This window comes from Cladosporium halotolerans (genome assembly GCF_011745625.1).
Source record: "Cladosporium halotolerans strain TM138-S3 chromosome Unknown Sca48, whole genome shotgun sequence".
NCBI lineage: Eukaryota > Fungi > Ascomycota > Dothideomycetes > Cladosporiales > Cladosporiaceae > Cladosporium > Cladosporium halotolerans.
In genome coordinates, this window is record NW_027191499.1 from 1 (window position 1) to 17,921 (window position 17,921).

Below are 17,921 nucleotides of genomic sequence, written 5' to 3' on the forward strand. Positions count from 1 at the left end.
TGAATCTGATTATTCAGGTCCGAGCTCAATCAGGGACCTGATTGATTGATTACCTGATTGATTATCTGATTGAGAAAATCAAGATTCAAGATCTATGCTCAGAGTACGAGAAGGAGGCCGTCGACTTCGAGCTGATGGTGCTGTCCAAGCGAGTCACATTCCATGTCGGAACCAGATACTTGCGGCCCAAATGGCTCGGCTCGGCCACACCTAAGGCTCCTGTGCCAGGCCAGTGGGGCATGGGGAGCATGATATCGATCCATCAGAGGCTCCACGACGAAGCCAAACCCACCCGCGGCGGCGACCGTGGTGAACTCGCTCTGCTGCGGCTCCGCCTCGTCGACACGCTGCTGCACGAGATGGCACACGCCGCTGTTCACCACGTCGTGGGCTTTAACTCGACCGAAGACTTTTTCGAAGAGTCCCTTGTCGCCGAGGCGGGCTTCGAGTACACGCAGCGCATGTTTGGCTTGCACCCGGCGATTTTCCCGGACCACCTGGACAGGTCCTACTGGTCGCAGTGGCAGACGCGGAACTTTCTGAGCCCCGAGGCGTATCCGCTGGCGTGGAAATGTCGGGATGCGCGCAAGTTGCCGGAGCAAACCAAAGGTATCGAAATGGATCCCAATCATGCGATCATGCTGCTGGACGACGGCTTTTGGCGGTGCGCGGGCGACCCGAGTTTTAAGGTCATTCCTCAGGATTTGCTCCGCCCGGAGCTTCGTCACATATTCGACACCACGCCGAAGACTTTCCGCGAGTGGTGTCTTCGCGAGATGGGCATCTCACCAAAGGCACCGGACGCTGACGAAGAAATCGTGCGACCGATGGCTACGCGTGAGCCGATGGTTTGCTACAGGCAACCGGCGGCGTATACCCATAGGGATCTGGAGTTCGACGAAGCAATCCCGGACAACAGTGGAAAGACAGCGGTGAAGACATGAGTGATTTGAACGCTGATTTCTGCAAGGGACGAAGTGTGGAAATGATCGATGCTCGCTTGTCTTCCGGACAACATATGCTTTTCGTCCTGCCAGGGACGCCCTCGGAAGATTGGCTGCATGGCGAGAGTGAGATTTCACGGAGGTTCTTTGTTCGAGCTTGCTTTGCCTATTTCCTCGGGTGTTGTTTCTTCAGTTGTAGCCAATGTGAATCGAATCGTTTCTCAAGTATGACAGTACTCATCCGACTTACGTGAAGCTTGCGTTACCTCTCCATTCCATGATCTCTCGAGGCGCGAGTCCGACACAAATATGTTGGATGGCCTGGGAATCGGTTCTGGCCATCTATAGCGCATTGACTAGTCCTTGTACCAGTATTTCAATCTTCCAAAGCCAGATATTCCAATCAGTATGTGGCGATTGAAAGTGCTGCATGTGGCAATAGTCGCTCGAAACGTACGCAGAGTAGGACGACCAAGTTGGAGTGTGAAGGCACGCTTCGGCAGCTACGATCTGCGTGTCAGCGGAGTTGCAGGCTTCAATTTTGCCTTCAAGGATTGTAATTTCAAATGTGAGGACACATACGACCATAGGTCAGTGAGAACTGGGCATCCCGTCCGCTCTGCCATACATAAGCACTGAACCGGGCGACTAGTACTAGAGTGGGTGACCATCTGGGAATCCCGCCTGTTGTATGTTTTTGTCGTTTTGGGCGGGTAGAGAGGCCATCGTTTTGGCGTAGTTTCGTAATTGGTTGGGCGTTACGCACGAGAGCTGGCTTGTCAATGCCCCTTCCAGTCGACACTATTACCTCCGCGATGCGCGCGGGTTGTGCGCGCGGGTTACTATGATCGCCTCACTCATTGGAGCTTGTCAGGTTTATAACCGGAGCCAGAGGGGTGCCGCCAGCTGAGCTATACGAGTCTTGCGCCAGTTTCGATAAAACAATTAATCTCGGTATATGGCAGGCGGGTTCCCGAGGTATCAACCAAGGGGTCTCCTGAGGAGTGGCGTCTCTGGATGAGAGGAAGCTCCCCATTAACTTCCACCGGTATCGATGCAGGAGATTTTGCAGTGCTTGTGGTCTTGGGCGCGTAATACACGCGAAACACATTTACCTTGCCGACAAGTGATGTCTGTACATGGCAGCCTTATCTTGCAGGAAGCCGAGTCCAAGGACGGAGGGCGGCCCGGATTACGTCATAGTAGGGCAGCACGGAAGAGCCTCAGCTTCAGCCTCAGGCCGTCAGCAACACATCCGAGCAAGCCTTTCCACGCAGACGGGACGAGATGGTCTCGACTGGGCCAGCTTGAGCAAAACGTCTTTTTGAGGGGCGATCTCGTCTGGCAGGGGTTCGAGATGTGGCTTAGACGACTAGGGTCCCTGTGAACGGCCCACCGTCAACACGGCGTGGCATTGTTCGCGGTCTCCATGAACGACGGACGTCCGCGCCAGGGGCCGATCAGCACAACGCTCAACAGCGAGACAGGTGTACACAAATACTGGGTTCGACGGAGGCAGCGCGCACAGCGACAGCAGTCTGTGGGTGACTCGGCATAATCTTGTAGAGTTCGTCCCAGGTCGGACCGGTGACGTCTAGCGGCGACAAGGCGAGGCACGGGAAGCCGGCGTTGCCGCAGCAGCATGCGGCTGTCTAGAACAAGGCGATCTGCGCGTTGGCGCGAGGAGGATTTGTTGACGGCGATTGATGGCGACAACTGATGTGGATTGATGGGCACACATCGTTGAAGGATGCAGTAAATTGTGGCTTGAATCGATTACTCAATTGATGCTCGCACACTCGATCGACGACGCTGGGCGGGCAAATCCCTGGGACGGATCGTGGGGCGCGTCACGGGGCACGGGCGCGATGTGCAAGGCCAGGGCGAGCCACTGACGCCGATCTTGACGTAGCTGCCCATCCCGCAGAGCACGGACAGACCACCACACCTCCCGCCCATATACATCCATTTTCCGCCTCCTCGCTCGCACCCCCAACACCGCATCATACACACACCCACCACCGCACATCTCGCATTCTTGAACATCCCCACCTACCTAACCACACCACCACCACACTACCAACTCCACAACCACCGCCATCATGCACCGCACCTACTCCATGCGCCAGTCGCGCGCCCCGACGGCGTCGCAGATCCAGAACCCGCCGCCGCCTTCCTCCTCCACCAAGGCCGGCAGGCTCTTTGGCAAGGCTAACCTTGGTATGTTCTGTGATCCCTCCATGCGATTGATCACCAGCTAACCGCGACACGCGCAGGCCACAACTTCCGCAAATCCGTTCACCCCGGTGCTTTCGGCCCTGACCTTGCGAAGAAGCTTTCCCAGCTCGTGAAGATGGAGAAGAACGTCATGCGCTCCATGGAGCTCGTCGGCCGTGAGCGTATGGAGGTCGCTGTAAGTATCAACGAGCTGCCAATTGCAGAAAACATCCCTAACACATCGCGCAGCAACAACTTTCCATCTGGGGCGAGGGTCTTGACGACGACGTCTCCGATGTCACCGACAAGCTCGGTGTGCTCATCTACGAGATTGGTGAGCTCGAGGACCAGTTCGTCGACCGCTACGACCAGTACCGTGTGACCATCAAGAGCATTCGCAACATTGAGGCTTCCGTCCAGCCCAGCAGAGACCGTACGTTTCCTTCATTCGAATGCGCCACCGCTGCGACTAACAATTTTTCCAGGCAAGCAGAAGATCACCGACCAGATTGCCCAGCTCAAGTACAAGGAGCCCAACAGCCCCAAGATCGTCGTCCTCGAGCAGGAGCTCGTCCGCGCTGAGGCTGAGTCCCTCGTCGCCGAGGCTCAGCTCTCCAACATCACCCGCGAGAAGCTGAAGGCCGCCTTCACCTACCAGTTCGACGCCCTCCGCGAGCACAGCGAGAAGATGGCCATCATTGCCGGCTTCGGCAAGCACCTCCTAGAGCTCGTCGACGACACCCCCGTTACCCCTGGCGAGACCCGCCAGGCCTACGACGGCTACGAGACCTCCAAGGCCGTCATCCAGGACTGCGAGGATGCCCTCACCAACTGGGTCGAGCAGAACGCCGCCGTCAAGTCCAACCTCTCCCAGCGCTCTCGCACTCTCTCCCAGCGTCGCGCTGCCCGCAACACCGGCGAGGGTCACGACCTCACCGGCCAGGACCAGGAGCTTGACAACCGCGAGTCCGGTCTCTGGATCCCCGCCAGCCAGCACCAGGCCAACGAGTACGAGGATGACGACGACGAGGTCGCCACCTCCACCGCCGACGGCGAGACCCGCGGCCGCGAGCAGGTCGTCGCTTAAGCGCGACCTGACGTGTCAGCCTTGTTCGCGTGTGATCTTTGTTACGATGTGAGGAGAAGCAAAGCAGTATACCCAGGCCACGGTTGGGGGTTTCAAACGAAGGGAAAAGAACACTGAGAATGCCACGGACATCAATGCGTCAGAGAGCGCCTGTCGTCTTCGTGACTTGATGATGTTTTCTTCTGGATGGGAATTGGATTGGGTTAATATTGTTACGGTCCCAGTTAATGCCCTCCCTTTTTTTTTTTTAGTTTGGATTTGATAGCGCCACATAATGTCTTTATGGCTCTTGATTCTATTCTTTCTCTCATTGGATTTTCCCTGTTTGTGCTGTGATTGAAACCCGTCGCATTGGAATTCAGCGCCCCTGGATGTTGCGCCCTACGGCCGCCTGTTGGCGAGGATGGAGACGCTACGGTAGGCATCCCGGGCCCCGCAATACCCGACCGACGTCGGCTATTGCTGCATCGGATCAACATCCATTTACTCATAAAGAAGGACGGCGTTCTGTGTTGTACTTACTGGTTGATATCCGGTTCGACGACACGCATTGGAAAAATTCACGCAGCGTATTCTGGATCTTCAAGGCCTGGGATCACTTCCACGAACCCACTCATTCTATCACGAGTATATCTACATCTTCAAACGCCGGCCCAACGAGGACGTGAGAGCAACCCACGCCCAACAAGCAAGAATCTCACCACTCAACCACAAAACACCCCAAAACCAAAGCGAAAATCAAAATCAAAATCAAAATCCAAAATGACAACCCCCCTCACCACAACCCCCAAACCCCCCGTCCCTGCTCCGGGCGTCTGGGCCCCCGCCCTCACCTTCTTCGACCACACCACCGACACCCTCGATCTCGCCTCCCAGGCCAAATACTTCGCCTACCTCTCCCACCACCTCACCGGCCTCGTCATCCTCGGCACCAACGCCGAAACCTTCCTCCTCACCCGCCCCGAGCGCGCCGCCCTCCTCCGCTGCGCCCGCGAAGCCGTCGGCCCAGCCTACCCCCTCATGGCCGGCGTCGGCGGCCACAGCACCGCGCAGGTCAAGGAGTTCATCGCCGACGCCCACGCCGCGGGCGCAGACTACGCCCTCGTCCTGCCCTGCGCCTACTTCGGCAAGGCCACTTCGCCCAAGGTCGTCCGCAACTTCTACGACGACCTCGCCGCCACGTCCCCGCTGCCTATCGTTCTGTACAATTTCCCCGGCGTCACGAACGGCGTCGACCTCGACTCAGACCTCATCGCTTCCCTCGCCCTCGCCCACCCGGGCAAAATCACCGGCGTCAAATTGACCTGCGCGTCCGTCGGCAAAATCACCCGTCTCGCGGCGCAGCTGCCTGCTTCCGAGTTCTCTGTCTTCGGCGGGCAATCCGATTTCCTCCTCGCGGGCCTCGCAGTGGGCAGCGCGGGGTGCATCGCGGCGTTCGCGAACGTCGCGCCGAAGGTGTGCATGCGCGTTTACGAGCTTTGGAAGGAGGACAGGAGCGCCGAGGCGCTGGGGTTGCATCGCACGGCGGCGCTGGCGGAGAGGGTTTGCAAGAGCGGGATCGCGGGGACGAAGTTTGCGGCTGCGCTGGTAAGTGCGCGGGCGGCGGGGTTGGGGGAGGAGGAGGCGGTGAGGGCGTTGGGGCCTAGGAGGCCTTATGAGCCGCTTGGGGAGGGGGAGAGGGAGGGCGTTAGGGGGTTGTTGGCGGAGGTGAGGGCGGTTGAGGAGGGGTTGTAGGTGGGGTTGGGGCGGAGGGGTGGGAGGGTTTGCTGGCCGATGATGTAGAGAGATAGACAAGTTATTATGTTTACAACGACCCTGCCTAGTCCATATCGTCCAGCTCGCTTTTCGCTTCGCTCTCACTAACTAGAATCCCCACCACGCAACTCCCCAGCATCCCCTCCCAGTTGACCCACGGGTGCACTTCCATGAACAGTTTCCCCCCGTCCCGTCCCGCAGCTTTCATCAATTCCGGCTCGCCACCGGGGTGGAAAGGCAGGTACGGCGTGATGTTGTACACCTTGCCCATGTAGCTCGACCAGGCCGGTTTACCCTTCCGGCCCGTCATGGTCTTCAGCTGCGAGGGCGTCACGCGCTGCAGGCCCGGCACCCCGGCCAGGTTGGCTTTGGGATCCCGCGAGAGCGCCGCCCAGTCCATGGGGCTGTGGCCGGGGGAGAGCAGGATTTTGCCCCGGCCGGAGGAGGAGGCGCCGGCGCGTTGTTGGCTGTTTGCTGGGGGGCCTCGGTTGGGTAGGGGGCCGGTTGTGGGGACGCGGAGGCCGGGGGCTGGAGAGCGGTTTGGGAGGGGTGTTGGGCGGGAGGGCGGCGGCATGAGGGTGCTGGGTTTGGGGGCCGGAGGGGGCATGAGAGTTGATGTGGGGGGTTTGGACGGTGGGGGCATGTTGGTCTTGGTGGGTGGCGTAGGTGTTGAGTTGGTTGCCGGCGTTGGAACGGTGTTATTAGAGGGTTCCTGATCCAGGGAGAAGGTTGGTACGTCCTGCTTTGTTTGGACGGCGGTTGATTTGGGCGTGCTGTCGTCGCCTTCGTCGGACTCTTGAGGCTCTGAGACGCTGAAGGCTGGTGTGTCGTCTTTTGTCTTCTCTGTTTTAGCGTCTTCCTGCGTCGTGGACGACGGTTTCGGTGCCTGCTCTTCAGAAGATGCTCTTTCCTCCTTCTTTGATCGCAGCCATGGTGGCAAAGCGTTTCGGGTCGCCTCAGGGTTCCTGTAAGCCAGGAAGGAGACCGAGATGACCAGGATGGCTAAGCTCCAGTATCCCATTTTGCAAGTTGTTTGAAAGATTAGATATTCCTAGGGATCTTCTTCAAGGGCCAGAAATGATCCGTGATGGACTGAAAGGACCCAATCGATGGTTGGATGAAAATGTAGGAGGTGGTGTGAATGACATTTTGGATTCCCGAGAATCAAGCCATGGCCGTGGATGTATCGAATCGGTGAATGAGAGTATGTTAAGCGAGCGCTCTTCGATCTGGTGCCAGTAGTCAAATGTCTATGTCCCCTAGACGATATCAGATTGTCGATCGAGTCAAACAATCCAGCCGAGTCGCCGCAAGCCCGCCAAGACCTCGAACTTGACGTCAACCGGCCGGCAGCTGCATTGCATAACGGCCCTACAAGACGACACACAATTTATTACCTTATATCCAGCACATCTAAAGACCAACGACCCTCATCAAAACACCAAAGGAACACAAAAAAAAACCCCTCAAACCATGCTCCCCCGCACCCTCGCCCAGCGCACCACGCGCCTCGCCGCCCTCACCCGACCCCTCCGCAGCACCACCTCCATCCGCCCAACACGAACCCTCCTGCAAACCCAGCAATTTGCCCGCCCCGCCTCGCACATCCACCAACCGCTCCTCCACCGCCGCGCAGCCTCCACAGCCCCCTCTTCCGGCCCCAGCGCCGCCGACGCCCGCATCGAAGAAATCACCGAGCTCTACGCGACGGCGCAGGACGAGTTCGAGATCGCCATGGAGGAGACGGAGAAGCAGACGGTGTACGCGCAGGACGACCGGAACGCGGCGCGCGAGGAGCTGGAGAAGGTCCTCGAGGCGTACAGGGCTGTTGTCGAGGGGGAGGATCGCGAGCTGGCGGAGGAGGTGCGCAGGAGGATTGGGCAGCGGGTTAGGGAGTTGGAGATGGGCGTTGTGAGGATGGAGGAGTTGGCGCAGGAGCATGATTGATTTTTGTGCGGTTGGAGAGCACGTTGCGTGGGACTAGGGGTGGACTGGTTGTGAAGGAATGCTATGCGCTTGCTTGGACGGCTTGGCCCGAGAGATACAATACTTGGATGCGGATGACGGTTCAAAGAGACAGCGGCGCAAAGATGTACAGTAGACCGCAAAAAAATCACGCGGCGGCGACTGACCGCTCGCGCGAGCTGTAATATGACTGACTGGCTGAGAGCTGGGAATGATAACACCGTACACTCTCTCTCCCCGAACGCCCGCGTCCGTGCGAATCAATACAACAGATATCCCCTTCGGAGCAGAGAATCCCAGGTCGTGCTTGAACCCTCTCTTCGTGAAGTCGGAGCATAGCGGCAAGCTTGTCCATCATAGCGTCTGAGCGCAAGTTTCCATCCTTCGTTTCCGTTGACACTTCATGGAATGTCCCCCCAAATCACCTCGTCCTCTCAAAATACCCACTGCTCCCCATGACAGCAACACTCTGATCCATGACCGTCTCTCCAACCCAGAGGTAGCTGTCGATCCACTTGCGGATGCCGGGCGACTCGGTGAGGGTGTCTGATTTGAGGCTAGGGCTGTGATGTCAGACGAGGCGTCAGAAACGGTTGCTCTGCTTGTTTTTTTTTTGCGCTGGGCGCGGCGCTAGGCGCGGTTTGGAGGAGGCGAGGGAGACGTACGTGAGACCTGTGCTGCGCTTGACGCCGGCGAGGAAGGCGGAGACGAGGACTGCGTCGAAGGCGAAGTGGGTCAGGCGGCCGAGCTGGTGAGGGCGGGTGGTGGTTAGTTTTTGGGAGGTGTTGGGGGTTGGATGGGAGGGGTGGGGTACCACCATGGTTGGCGTGCGATAGCGATTCGTGGGCGAACTTGCGTGTTTGTGTTGTCGGCGGAGGTGTTGGGCTGGTTGGATCGCAGGCGGTTGTTTACCGGATGCGCATGCGGTTGCTGAGCACGAGACAGCGGAGACGGCGGCCAGCGGATGTTGCTGCCTGAGGCGGACCGAGTGCTTGGAGAGCTACCTAGTGTGTCTGCCTGAGGCGTCAGGCTCGGGGTTTTGCAGTAGGCTAAAAAGCGCTGCCGGACCCCGAGATTTGAGCTCGCGCCTCAGGCTTTTTGGTTGAAGAGCAGCTCACAGCAGCTCAGCAGGTCCCGTCAGCCGTGGGAACGGCCGATGGAGGACCGAGACGCAGGCACGAGCGGCTGCGGCGGGCGCCCAACCGAAGACACACCCAATTTGATCATCCACGGGGCAGGCAGTATTGTTGCTAGTACTGATGAAGGAGGCTAAGGTCTGTACAGTACGGTCGTGGCTGTGGCTGTCGAATGAGATATGCGCGTGGGCCGGTGGGGATGATGAGGAGTGAGGGTGCATATCATAGTTGGCCTGTAGGGACTGGGATTGATGAGGGTGCATATCACAGTTGGCCTTAATCACACGCCTTACGTTTCGCGCCCTGCTCCCCAGCGGGGAAGCGTGGCCTGGTGTCCGGATCACCACATTGTGCGAACAATCCATGGAATGGGGACTGAATAATCGTTCAATTGATTGATCAATGCCATGAATGCTTGATGTTACCGAGAATAAAATAACAAACATACACACACGCCATCCTGCCACCGCATTGAGTTGAGGCAGATCGGCGGGTGGTGGGCGGTCGCTTGGCTGTAGATTAGCAGGGCCAGCTCGTCTCGTTGAGTCGCCGCCGCCTCGTGCCCGCCAGCCAGCCAGCCAGCCAGCATAGCGGGGCCGGCTGCCAGCTGCGCGCTGCCCTCAGCGCATAAAAAAGAAATCCACCTCACCGCACCGCGACACCACCACCACCGCCCACTCGCCCGCACCACTCCCTCCGCATCCTCTCCCTCTCGCACACCCAGAGCCAGAGCTCGCCCGTCCTCCCATTCTCCGCCGCAGAGTCCCGCGCGACCGTACGCCCTCAACCACCACATTTCCCCAGTGAGGGGCACCGTCCGCTGACCATCACCACTCCAGTCCACACACAATGGCCAGCTCTCTGGACCACCAGGCCTTCGGCAAGACGCGCGCCGAATGGCTGTCCAACCTCAACACCGAGTACAAGCCTCCGCGCGAGTTCCGCCGCACCAGCATCATCTGCACCATCGGTACGGTCTTGCACGCTCCGACCATCCAAACGAGCTCCAGCTGACCCTCCCCTCAGGCCCCAAGACCAACTCGCCCGAGAAGATGAACATGCTCCGCACCGCCGGCATGAACGTCGTCCGCATGAACTTCTCCCACGGCAGCTACGACTACCACCAGTCCGTCATCGACAACGCCCGCAAGGCCGAGGCCACCCAGGCCGGCCGTCCCGTCGCCATTGCCCTCGACACCAAGGGCCCCGAGATCCGCACCGGCAACACCCCCAACGATGAGGACATCCCCATCGCCGCCGGCACCGAGATGAACATCACCACCGACGACAAGTACGCCATCGCCTCCGACGCCGAGAACATGTACGTCGACTACAAGAACATCACAAAGGTCATCCAGAAGGGCCGCACAATCTACGTCGACGACGGTGTCCTCGCCTTCGAGGTCCTCGACGTCGTCGACGACAAGACCCTCCGCTGCAAGGCCGTCAACAACGGCAAGATCTCCTCCAAGAAGGGTGTCAACCTCCCCAAGACCGACATCGACCTTCCCGCTCTGTCCGAGAAGGACAAGGCCGACCTCAAGTTCGGTGTCAAGAACAAGGTCGACATGGTCTTCGCCTCTTTCATCCGCCGTCCCGAGGACATCCTCGCCATCCGCGAGGTCCTCGGCGAGGAGGGCAAGGACGTCCAGATCATTGCCAAGATCGAGAACCAGCAGGGTGTCAACAACTTCGACGAGATCCTCAAGGAGACCGACGGTGTCATGGTCGCCCGTGGTGACCTCGGTATCGAGATCCCTCCCGCCCAGGTCTTCATCGCCCAGAAGATGATGATCACCAAGTGCAACATCGCCGGCAAGCCCGTCATTTGCGCCACCCAGATGCTCGAGAGCATGACCTACAACCCCCGCCCGACCCGTGCTGAGGTCTCCGACGTTGGCAACGCCGTCCTCGACGGTGCCGACTGCGTCATGCTTTCTGGCGAGACCGCCAAGGGCAACTACCCCAAGGAGTCTGTCACCATGATGCACGAGACCTGCCTCCTCGCCGAGGTCGCCATCCCCTACGTCAACGCTTTCGACGAGCTTCGCAGCCTCGCTCCCCGCCCCGTCCCCACCACCGAGACCTGCGCCATGGCCGCCGTCTCCGCCTCTCTCGAGCAGAACGCTGGCGCCATCCTCGTCCTCTCCACCTCGTGAGTCCCATCGTCCATCCTCCAAACCCCAACCCCACTAACTTACTCCTCCCAGCGGCAACACCGCCCGCCTCGTCTCCAAGTACCGCCCCGTCTGCCCCATCATCATGGTCACCCGCAACGCCGTCGCCTCGCGCTACTCCCACCTCTACCGCGGCGTCTACCCCTTCCACTACAACGAGGAGAAGCCCGACTTCAAGCAGGTCCCCTGGCAGGAGGACGTCGACAAGCGCCTCAAGTGGGGCATCAGCAACGCCCTCAAGCTGGGTGTGCTCCAGCAGGGCGATGCCGTCGTTTGCGTGCAGGGCTGGAGGGGCGGCCTCGGACACACTAACACGCTGCGCGTCGTGCCGGCTGAGCTCGATTTGGGATTGTATGATGACCCTGAGTGATTTTTTTCTGTTTTGTTTTTGATTTCTTGTTTTTTTTGGTGAGGGGTGCGTGTGCTGACTTTGATGGGATGACAGGGACCAGAACGCTTAGATGGAATTGAGCATGGCTTTCATCAGCTGACGGATGAGCGCAAGATGGAAGACGAAGGATAAAAAAAAAAGAGACGAGAAGAAAAGCATACTCACGAGCACGGAGGGAGTCAAAGACGGTGTTGTTGTTGTTGTTTTTTTCCCCCAAGTTTTTGTTTAAGGGTGTTTCGTTCTCTTTTTGATGACTGCTCGGAAAGGATGCTAGAGGGCAGGCAGGCGAGAGAGAGAAGCTAGAGTTTATACGTATGAGATACCAACGAGTTTCGGATTCATTCTGCCTCTTTTCCCACCGATCATCTGCTACGCATCCACTGCTTCTTCTGGCTTTTAGGTAGATCCATCGGCGAAGTTAGTACCGGCGTCGATCGGCTGCTGGCTGCTCGTCGTCGTCCACTCCACCATCCAGCCAGAGAGCCCACGCCCACACCCACCAAAAAGCGAACAGAGACCTCCCCATCCACTTCCCATGGGCTCGATATATCGGGAACCACGCCGTGGCAAAAATTCCACCTTTTACAATACAGTGCCTCCAGGATTCGCTCAAATCCCCCAACCCAGTCCCACTTGTAGGTATTGTCGCGGACTGCGTATTGGACGGTGGCACGGCTGCTTGCAGGCGGGATGCTGGATATCAATACCTTGTGCCCCAAGCGGCGCGCTGTGCAACGATGGTGAGTCGTGCTGCGCGGGTTGCTGCGGCTGGGCGTCGGTGGGGCGGTTGCGCGCGGATTCACATTTCGCTTTTATGTACGTGATGGTCGTTGCCGCGGAAGAATGTTCTCAGTGCTGCCGCGCCGGCGGGGCGTCAGCAGTGAGCCTGTAGATTTGCGCTTTTCAATCTGTGGGCTGGGATCAGTGGGCTGGGCTTGTGGGCTCTGGTTGACCCTTGGCTATGCAGCATGGGACCTGAGATGGTACGCGAGCAGGCGCTAGCGCTGTCATGGTATGGGCCTATGGATGTTTACTTGCTTTCACTTCGAGGGCTGTCTGAGATTCGTGAACGGTGTCTCGTCGTGAGCACGCAGGATTGGGTTGGCGCTGAGAGTCGTTTGTGTTTGACTAGTAATAAAACCAAGGCCTCTCGATTCACGGATTGCGTTGCAGACTTCGGATTTCGTCAAGCTCGAATGCCTGCTCTGTGAGAGCTAGCATTGACGCCTGGCGGAATGCTGCCGTCAATGCTATCTTGTGCTCATCTGGCGGACCTGCAGATCCTCGCCCAAACGTCTATAAGTGTGACGTCGGGCTCAGCCGCTCCGCGTGTGCTTTGCTGCCAGGTGCTAGCTGTGCGCAGGTATGGACCTATGAAATTTGAATTTAGCCTTGGAGCTGTTGAGGTGGTTGCTTTGTAGCTTGCAGATGCTCAGAGAGTCGCATGGCTTCATCCTTACAGCAGAATGAGCTTCTTGCTATTCAAAGCACACGCTCCCGCGCTGGACGTGAGTGCACGCTTTTGTACCGGACACGCATGCCCGCCAGGATTCGCTTAGGTAGCAGCGGTCCCCAACAGCTGCTCAATATCCGGCACTCTGGATGCATCAAGCTCAATACGGCTACTGCGTTGGTATTGGCCGTCTGAAGCGCGCAACATGCGGCCCTCCGTTAGTTGCCGTGGGAATGGATCCAATCGTTCTCGCGGTTGACCCTGGCTTGATTTGGCTTTGGTGTGACAAGCTCGCGAGGCTGACTTTCTGCGGCCGAGGGCTAGTGCGTGGCTTGAGGGAGCCAATGGATTGGGAATGTCAAGTATTGAGTTTGAGGGGTAGTGATCCTGCGGTGTTTGTCTTGAGAATGTCGCAATTCGTGGGATGAGTGGGCAAAATTGAGGTGTGATTGATTAGGTTCCATGTACCGTCAATGGCTGTATATAGAGGGGTTGTGCAAACATATCGATGTCTGCCCGAAGCTTTAATATGCGGGATGCTAGGGGATGAGATTCACGAAGCCGTGAGAGTTCATTTTCCTTTACTTTTACACTCAAAAAGCATATCCGATGATCGACAGGGTGTCAAAGTCAAGGGATGGATGAAGACGTGGAGTGAAGACGACGACCGGAGATGACCCTTTACCCTTGCGGAGGGCAATGTTGTTGACATGACATCACCGCCCCTTTTTCCTTCATCTCGCCAAACAATTGTTGCTTCATCGCCCTCGGCGCCGCCAGCCGAAACGAACTCGCCACTTCTACCTTGTGCCTTTCTCACAGTTTGGTGTCTGTTGTGGTGATCTTGCTTGCTGCAGCACCGAAGCATCACGCTCCCGTCATACAGCTCTTGTGAGTTCCTCCCCTCCTGCAGTGATCCCCCAATGCCCTCCCATGGCGCCCAGCCTTGCCACGACCGCGTGTCCCCGTGGAGGAGGAGTGAGTGCTCGGCCGCCTCGCCGCGTAGCTCACAGGGCTGGCTGCCTGCCACAGCTTTGCCTTTGACTGTGAGTGTGTGTGATTGCCGGGCGGCTGGTGTGCGGCGAAGGTGGTGCTGCATGCCTGTGCCTGGCCGCCCCCTGGCTGTTTCAGCGCGTGGCCGGGCGTGCTCTGCTGCACCACATCCGCACCACGAGTCGCGCATGTGAGCCGCACGCTCTCGACTCTCGACTGCCACAGTCGTCGCCGCAGTCCGAGCTGCACACATCCTCGTCCTCCATTCCTGCAGCTGCCATCCCGCAATACCACCACCCACCCACCCACCCGCCTGCGCCGCGACCCTTTCCCTCCGCATGCGCAATCACACGTCATCCCGGGGAAAGTGCGAGTGCTGATAGACCCTTTCTTCCTCCCTCACAGCCATGCCCGAACAGCGATCCTCATCCGCCGTCCGCAACCTCCGCACCCTCTTCGAGAACAAAGCAAACCAAGACAACGACGACGACGCCCGCGGCCGCTCTCCCTCCGGCCGCTTCAACGCTGCAGACGCCAACGGAAGGCCCCTTTCCAAAGTCCGCGCCAGCTTCATCAACGTCCAGCATCCCATCATGGACCCCGCCGCCTCCTCCCCGCCCAAGCACGAACCGACAAGCCACGCAAAGCGTGCCAGCGCTTTCGAGGCCAGGACCCAGAGCTTCACTTCCAATGACATCCCCGCCGACGCCATCTCCGCGCTAAAGAAGGAGATCTCCAACGAGAGGGAAAGGCGATCCTCGGACCCGAACATCGTCGATACTGAGGGCGCCATGGAGAGCGTTGCCAGCACCCCCGCCGTCGAGGTCAGGGAAGACCAGGCTATGGGTGTCATCGACCACGCCGCTAGCAAACTCAGCGAAATGGAGCTCCCGCCGCCCGATGAGGAGGACGAGAACAAGGCAAAGGCTCAGACGGAACCAAAGGAGCAAGAGTCGACGCAGACTTCTCATGACAAGAACGTGCTGGCCGAGAACGAGCCTCCTGCTAACCCGGACAAGCCTGTCACTGGTGTTGAGGAGGAGCGGGGCTCTATGAAGCCTGCCCTCCCGGACAATGAGAACGCCGTCAGCGGTGGCGAGGCACTCCCACCGGTCGCCGAGGATCTCAGACCGCACAACAAGACCAACGAGACGACTCCGGCGAAGAGTCACCTGGTGCCGCAATCTACTGCCAAGGCCACACCTCAGGCTAAAACTGCTCCCCAAAAGTCCGTCTCAAAGCCTGCCCAGAACGTCCAGAGCGCGCCGACCGAAGCTCCTCCAGCCTCAACAACCTCGCCTAGGAAGGCCACCGGTGACAAGCCTGGACCTCTCAACTCGACACCTCCCCGGAAGACACCCGACGCGAGCCTAAAGTCCCCTCCATCCAATCCCAAATCGCCCTCGTCCAGCAAATCCCCCCTCTCGCCCATTGGAGGCCCCAAGCAACCCATGGACCGCAAATCCAGCCGCAGCTCCCTGACGGCCCCAACAGCAGCCTCATCCGCACGCGGCCGCCGCGAATCCAACACCGTCAAACCCGCCGCTAAACCGCAGCCCCGCGAGACTACCAAACCAATCAACCTCCCCTCCCACCTCACCGCCCCGACAGCCGCCTCACGCGCCCGCCACGAACCAGACACCACTTCCAAGCCCGCCACCACCTCCCGGCCCTCCACCACCGCGACCCGCGCCCCGCCCAAACCCCAAGTCTCAACTTCCAAACCCGCCGCCCGCTCCTCCACAGCTTCGGCGCGCACTTCCACCGCCGCCCGCCCCGATTCTCGGACTTCGGGCCCCGCTCCCCGCAAATCCACCGCTTCCTCCGCCGTGCCGGACAGCAGTTTCCTCGAGCGCATGATGCGCCCCACCGCGTCGTCCGCGCAGAAGAGCCACGACAGGGTCGCGTCGGAGCCTAAGAGTCCGCCGCGCAGGACGAAGAGCGTTGCGAAGAAACCTGCTGCTGCTGCGGGAGCTTCGGCTTCGGCCAGGGTCAACGGCGCTGCGAAGCCCGCTGCGAGGGCTGGCGCGGCGACGAAGCCTGTCAAGGAGGTTGAGGAGAAGGCTGGTGTTGAGGAGGCGCAGGTGCAGCTGAATGGGAAGGGCGCCGAGGAGACGGAGATCCCGGATGTTCCGGTCCCGGCTGAGGAGGTTAAGGCTGCTGAGACTGAGCCGCAGCCGGAGCCTGAGCTCGAGAAGGAGAAGGTTGTGGAGAATGGTGGTGCTGCTACGCCGCAGCATGTTGCTGCGGGAGAGGGTGATGGTGAGGAGAAGACTGCTCCTGCGCTTGAGAGCACGCCTGCTTTCGGTGGGGATGGCATTCGGTGATTGCATTGAGAATCACGCCGAGGCCTCAGAAGTGAGGATGTGGTCTGATGGCCGGGGATAGTAGGAAGGAAGGAAGGAATGCAAGGAAAAAGATTTGGAAGGAGGACCGGCTTTTTTCTCTTGTTTTCGATCGCGTTGAAGCGAGAACTACTTTGTTTGTACGTTTACTCTTGTCACTTTTTACTTTACATTTTCGGCGCTAGCGTGCATGGCTTTGCATTGCGTGGTGCTCGAGTTTGCTGCTGTTGGGAATGAGCTGGTGAGAGCGAGGATTGAGAGACGATTGAGAGCGAAATTTTTAGAGCGAGACACTTTCTATATACCAATCGTTCTCAAGTGAGTTGAAATGTACTTTTGCGATGGAGTGTATGTTCTCTAAACAGGTTACGGCTCTTGAGTGGTTGCGTCGTTGCGTCCGGGTCATTGAAGTCTGCGATAGGTCTCGAATCATCCTTGGATGTGGTATTGGATGTGATAATGTCGAACGCGTGAAGCCTGGGATACAGCTTGTAAGTGAAGTGTGAGAGCTTGGCACGCGCATCAGGCACGCGCATCGAGCAAGTGAAGCGATCACATATTCAGACAACCACAGAGTTTGCTTCACTCGCTTTACGCACACCCACTTATACATCAACCCGACAAACCAAGACCGTCATGTCGGAGCACGTGGATCACACCGTGGCGCTTGGTAACGACATGCATACTCTGATGAACGATTGGCAACATCACTGACCCGCAGCAGCAACCAAAGTCACTCTTGAACGTAGCGGTCTTTTCGACGTGGCTGCGAACGATGCTTTTATCAAAGTCGGCGCGGAACTGACAGACCTGTTCATCAACGTCGCCCATGAGCTCGGTGATCGCAGAGACGCCCAAGGCAAGGTCATCTACACGAGAATCACCGGCGTCAACTGCATGCTCAACGGCTCTCTCGACTTTATCAGGATGCACAATTACGTCAAACACTACGGCAAGGACGCAGTGGACGATGCGCTCGAGTTCATCCGTGGCGAGTCGGAGAAAGGCCAGAGCGTGAGTAGGAGCACAGAAACCTGCAGAATAAAAGATCAGTCGGCTGGACATTTACCATTAGTTTGGTCCAAGCGGATGGTTCCTGCAGGAGTTGCAGTTGTCCAAAAGTTGGAGTCGGCGTCTGAGGTGAGCTTGCCATCGAAATCAATCCGTCGACCACTCACCTACGGCCGTTGAAGCCGGCCATGATGGACTCGGTAGACGTTTGTTTGGCTCTGATGAAATCCAACGGGTATGGAAGGCAGCGATCGTGCCTTTAGAGCTATTCCTTGAAAAGGGTGTGTCTGCGAGATGGCGGTGGCGCAGGTTGCAGGTTGCGGACGAACGTTTCCTGTCGGCCGAAAGCAAGAGCTCCGCCTGCTACGCACCCAAGCAATAGCTTCAAGGTTCTGAGAAATAAATTCCACTGCCAATGGCTGCTTCCAATACTGTTGCCTGGTTCAC

At 58.4% G+C, this 17,921-nt stretch overlaps 8 protein-coding genes across 8 annotated transcripts; 6 read left to right on the plus strand and 2 right to left on the minus strand.

Annotated features, from left to right (window-relative positions):
• Positions 1-134: 134 nt before the first annotated feature.
• WHR41_08687 (uncharacterized protein) lies at positions 135-944 on the plus strand (the record flags this gene model as incomplete). Its single annotated transcript, XM_069377291.1, has 1 exon — positions 135-944. The coding sequence occupies one exon, from the start codon at positions 135-137 to the stop codon at positions 942-944; it is 810 nt and encodes a 269-aa protein (XP_069225674.1).
• A 1,869-nt stretch (positions 945-2,813) lies between these two features.
• Positions 2,814-4,493, plus strand: PIL1 (Sphingolipid long chain base-responsive protein PIL1). The gene is made up of 4 exons (XM_069377292.1): positions 2,814-3,164; positions 3,221-3,357; positions 3,411-3,594; positions 3,647-4,493. Exons 1-4 carry the CDS (start codon positions 3,047-3,049, stop codon positions 4,246-4,248), a joined length of 1,041 nt encoding a protein of 346 aa, XP_069225675.1. The 5' UTR covers positions 2,814-3,046; the 3' UTR covers positions 4,249-4,493.
• A 517-nt stretch (positions 4,494-5,010) lies between these two features.
• Positions 5,011-5,982, plus strand: WHR41_08689 (uncharacterized protein; the record flags this gene model as incomplete). Its single annotated transcript, XM_069377293.1, has 1 exon — positions 5,011-5,982. The coding sequence occupies one exon, from the start codon at positions 5,011-5,013 to the stop codon at positions 5,980-5,982; it is 972 nt and encodes a 323-aa protein (XP_069225676.1).
• Positions 5,983-6,067: 85 nt separating this feature from the next.
• Positions 6,068-7,024, minus strand: WHR41_08690 (uncharacterized protein; the record flags this gene model as incomplete). Its single annotated transcript, XM_069377294.1, has 1 exon — positions 6,068-7,024. One exon carries the CDS (start codon positions 7,022-7,024, stop codon positions 6,068-6,070), a length of 957 nt encoding a protein of 318 aa, XP_069225644.1.
• Positions 7,025-7,476: 452 nt separating this feature from the next.
• WHR41_08691 (uncharacterized protein) lies at positions 7,477-7,950 on the plus strand (the record flags this gene model as incomplete). The annotated part of the gene is made up of 1 exon (XM_069377295.1): positions 7,477-7,950. The coding sequence occupies one exon, from the start codon at positions 7,477-7,479 to the stop codon at positions 7,948-7,950; it is 474 nt and encodes a 157-aa protein (XP_069225643.1).
• A 48-nt stretch (positions 7,951-7,998) lies between these two features.
• On the minus strand, positions 7,999-9,348 carry WHR41_08692 (uncharacterized protein). Its single transcript, XM_069377296.1, has 3 exons — positions 8,783-9,348; positions 8,634-8,716; positions 7,999-8,531 (listed from the first exon to the last, which is right to left on the minus strand). The coding sequence occupies exons 1-3, from the start codon at positions 8,786-8,788 to the stop codon at positions 8,390-8,392; spliced, it is 231 nt and encodes a 76-aa protein (XP_069225642.1). The 5' UTR covers positions 8,789-9,348; the 3' UTR covers positions 7,999-8,389.
• Positions 9,349-9,740: 392 nt separating this feature from the next.
• Positions 9,741-12,018, plus strand: pkiA (Pyruvate kinase). Its single transcript, XM_069377297.1, has 5 exons — positions 9,741-9,879; positions 9,944-10,074; positions 10,131-11,259; positions 11,315-11,632; positions 11,727-12,018. The coding sequence occupies exons 2-5, from the start codon at positions 9,954-9,956 to the stop codon at positions 11,740-11,742; spliced, it is 1,584 nt and encodes a 527-aa protein (XP_069225641.1). The 5' UTR covers positions 9,741-9,879; positions 9,944-9,953; the 3' UTR covers positions 11,743-12,018.
• A 1,913-nt stretch (positions 12,019-13,931) lies between these two features.
• On the plus strand, positions 13,932-16,823 carry WHR41_08694 (uncharacterized protein). Its single transcript, XM_069377298.1, has 2 exons — positions 13,932-14,016; positions 14,526-16,823. The coding sequence occupies exon 2, from the start codon at positions 14,526-14,528 to the stop codon at positions 16,443-16,445; it is 1,920 nt and encodes a 639-aa protein (XP_069225648.1). The 5' UTR covers positions 13,932-14,016; the 3' UTR covers positions 16,446-16,823.
• Positions 16,824-17,921: the final 1,098 nt, after the last annotated feature.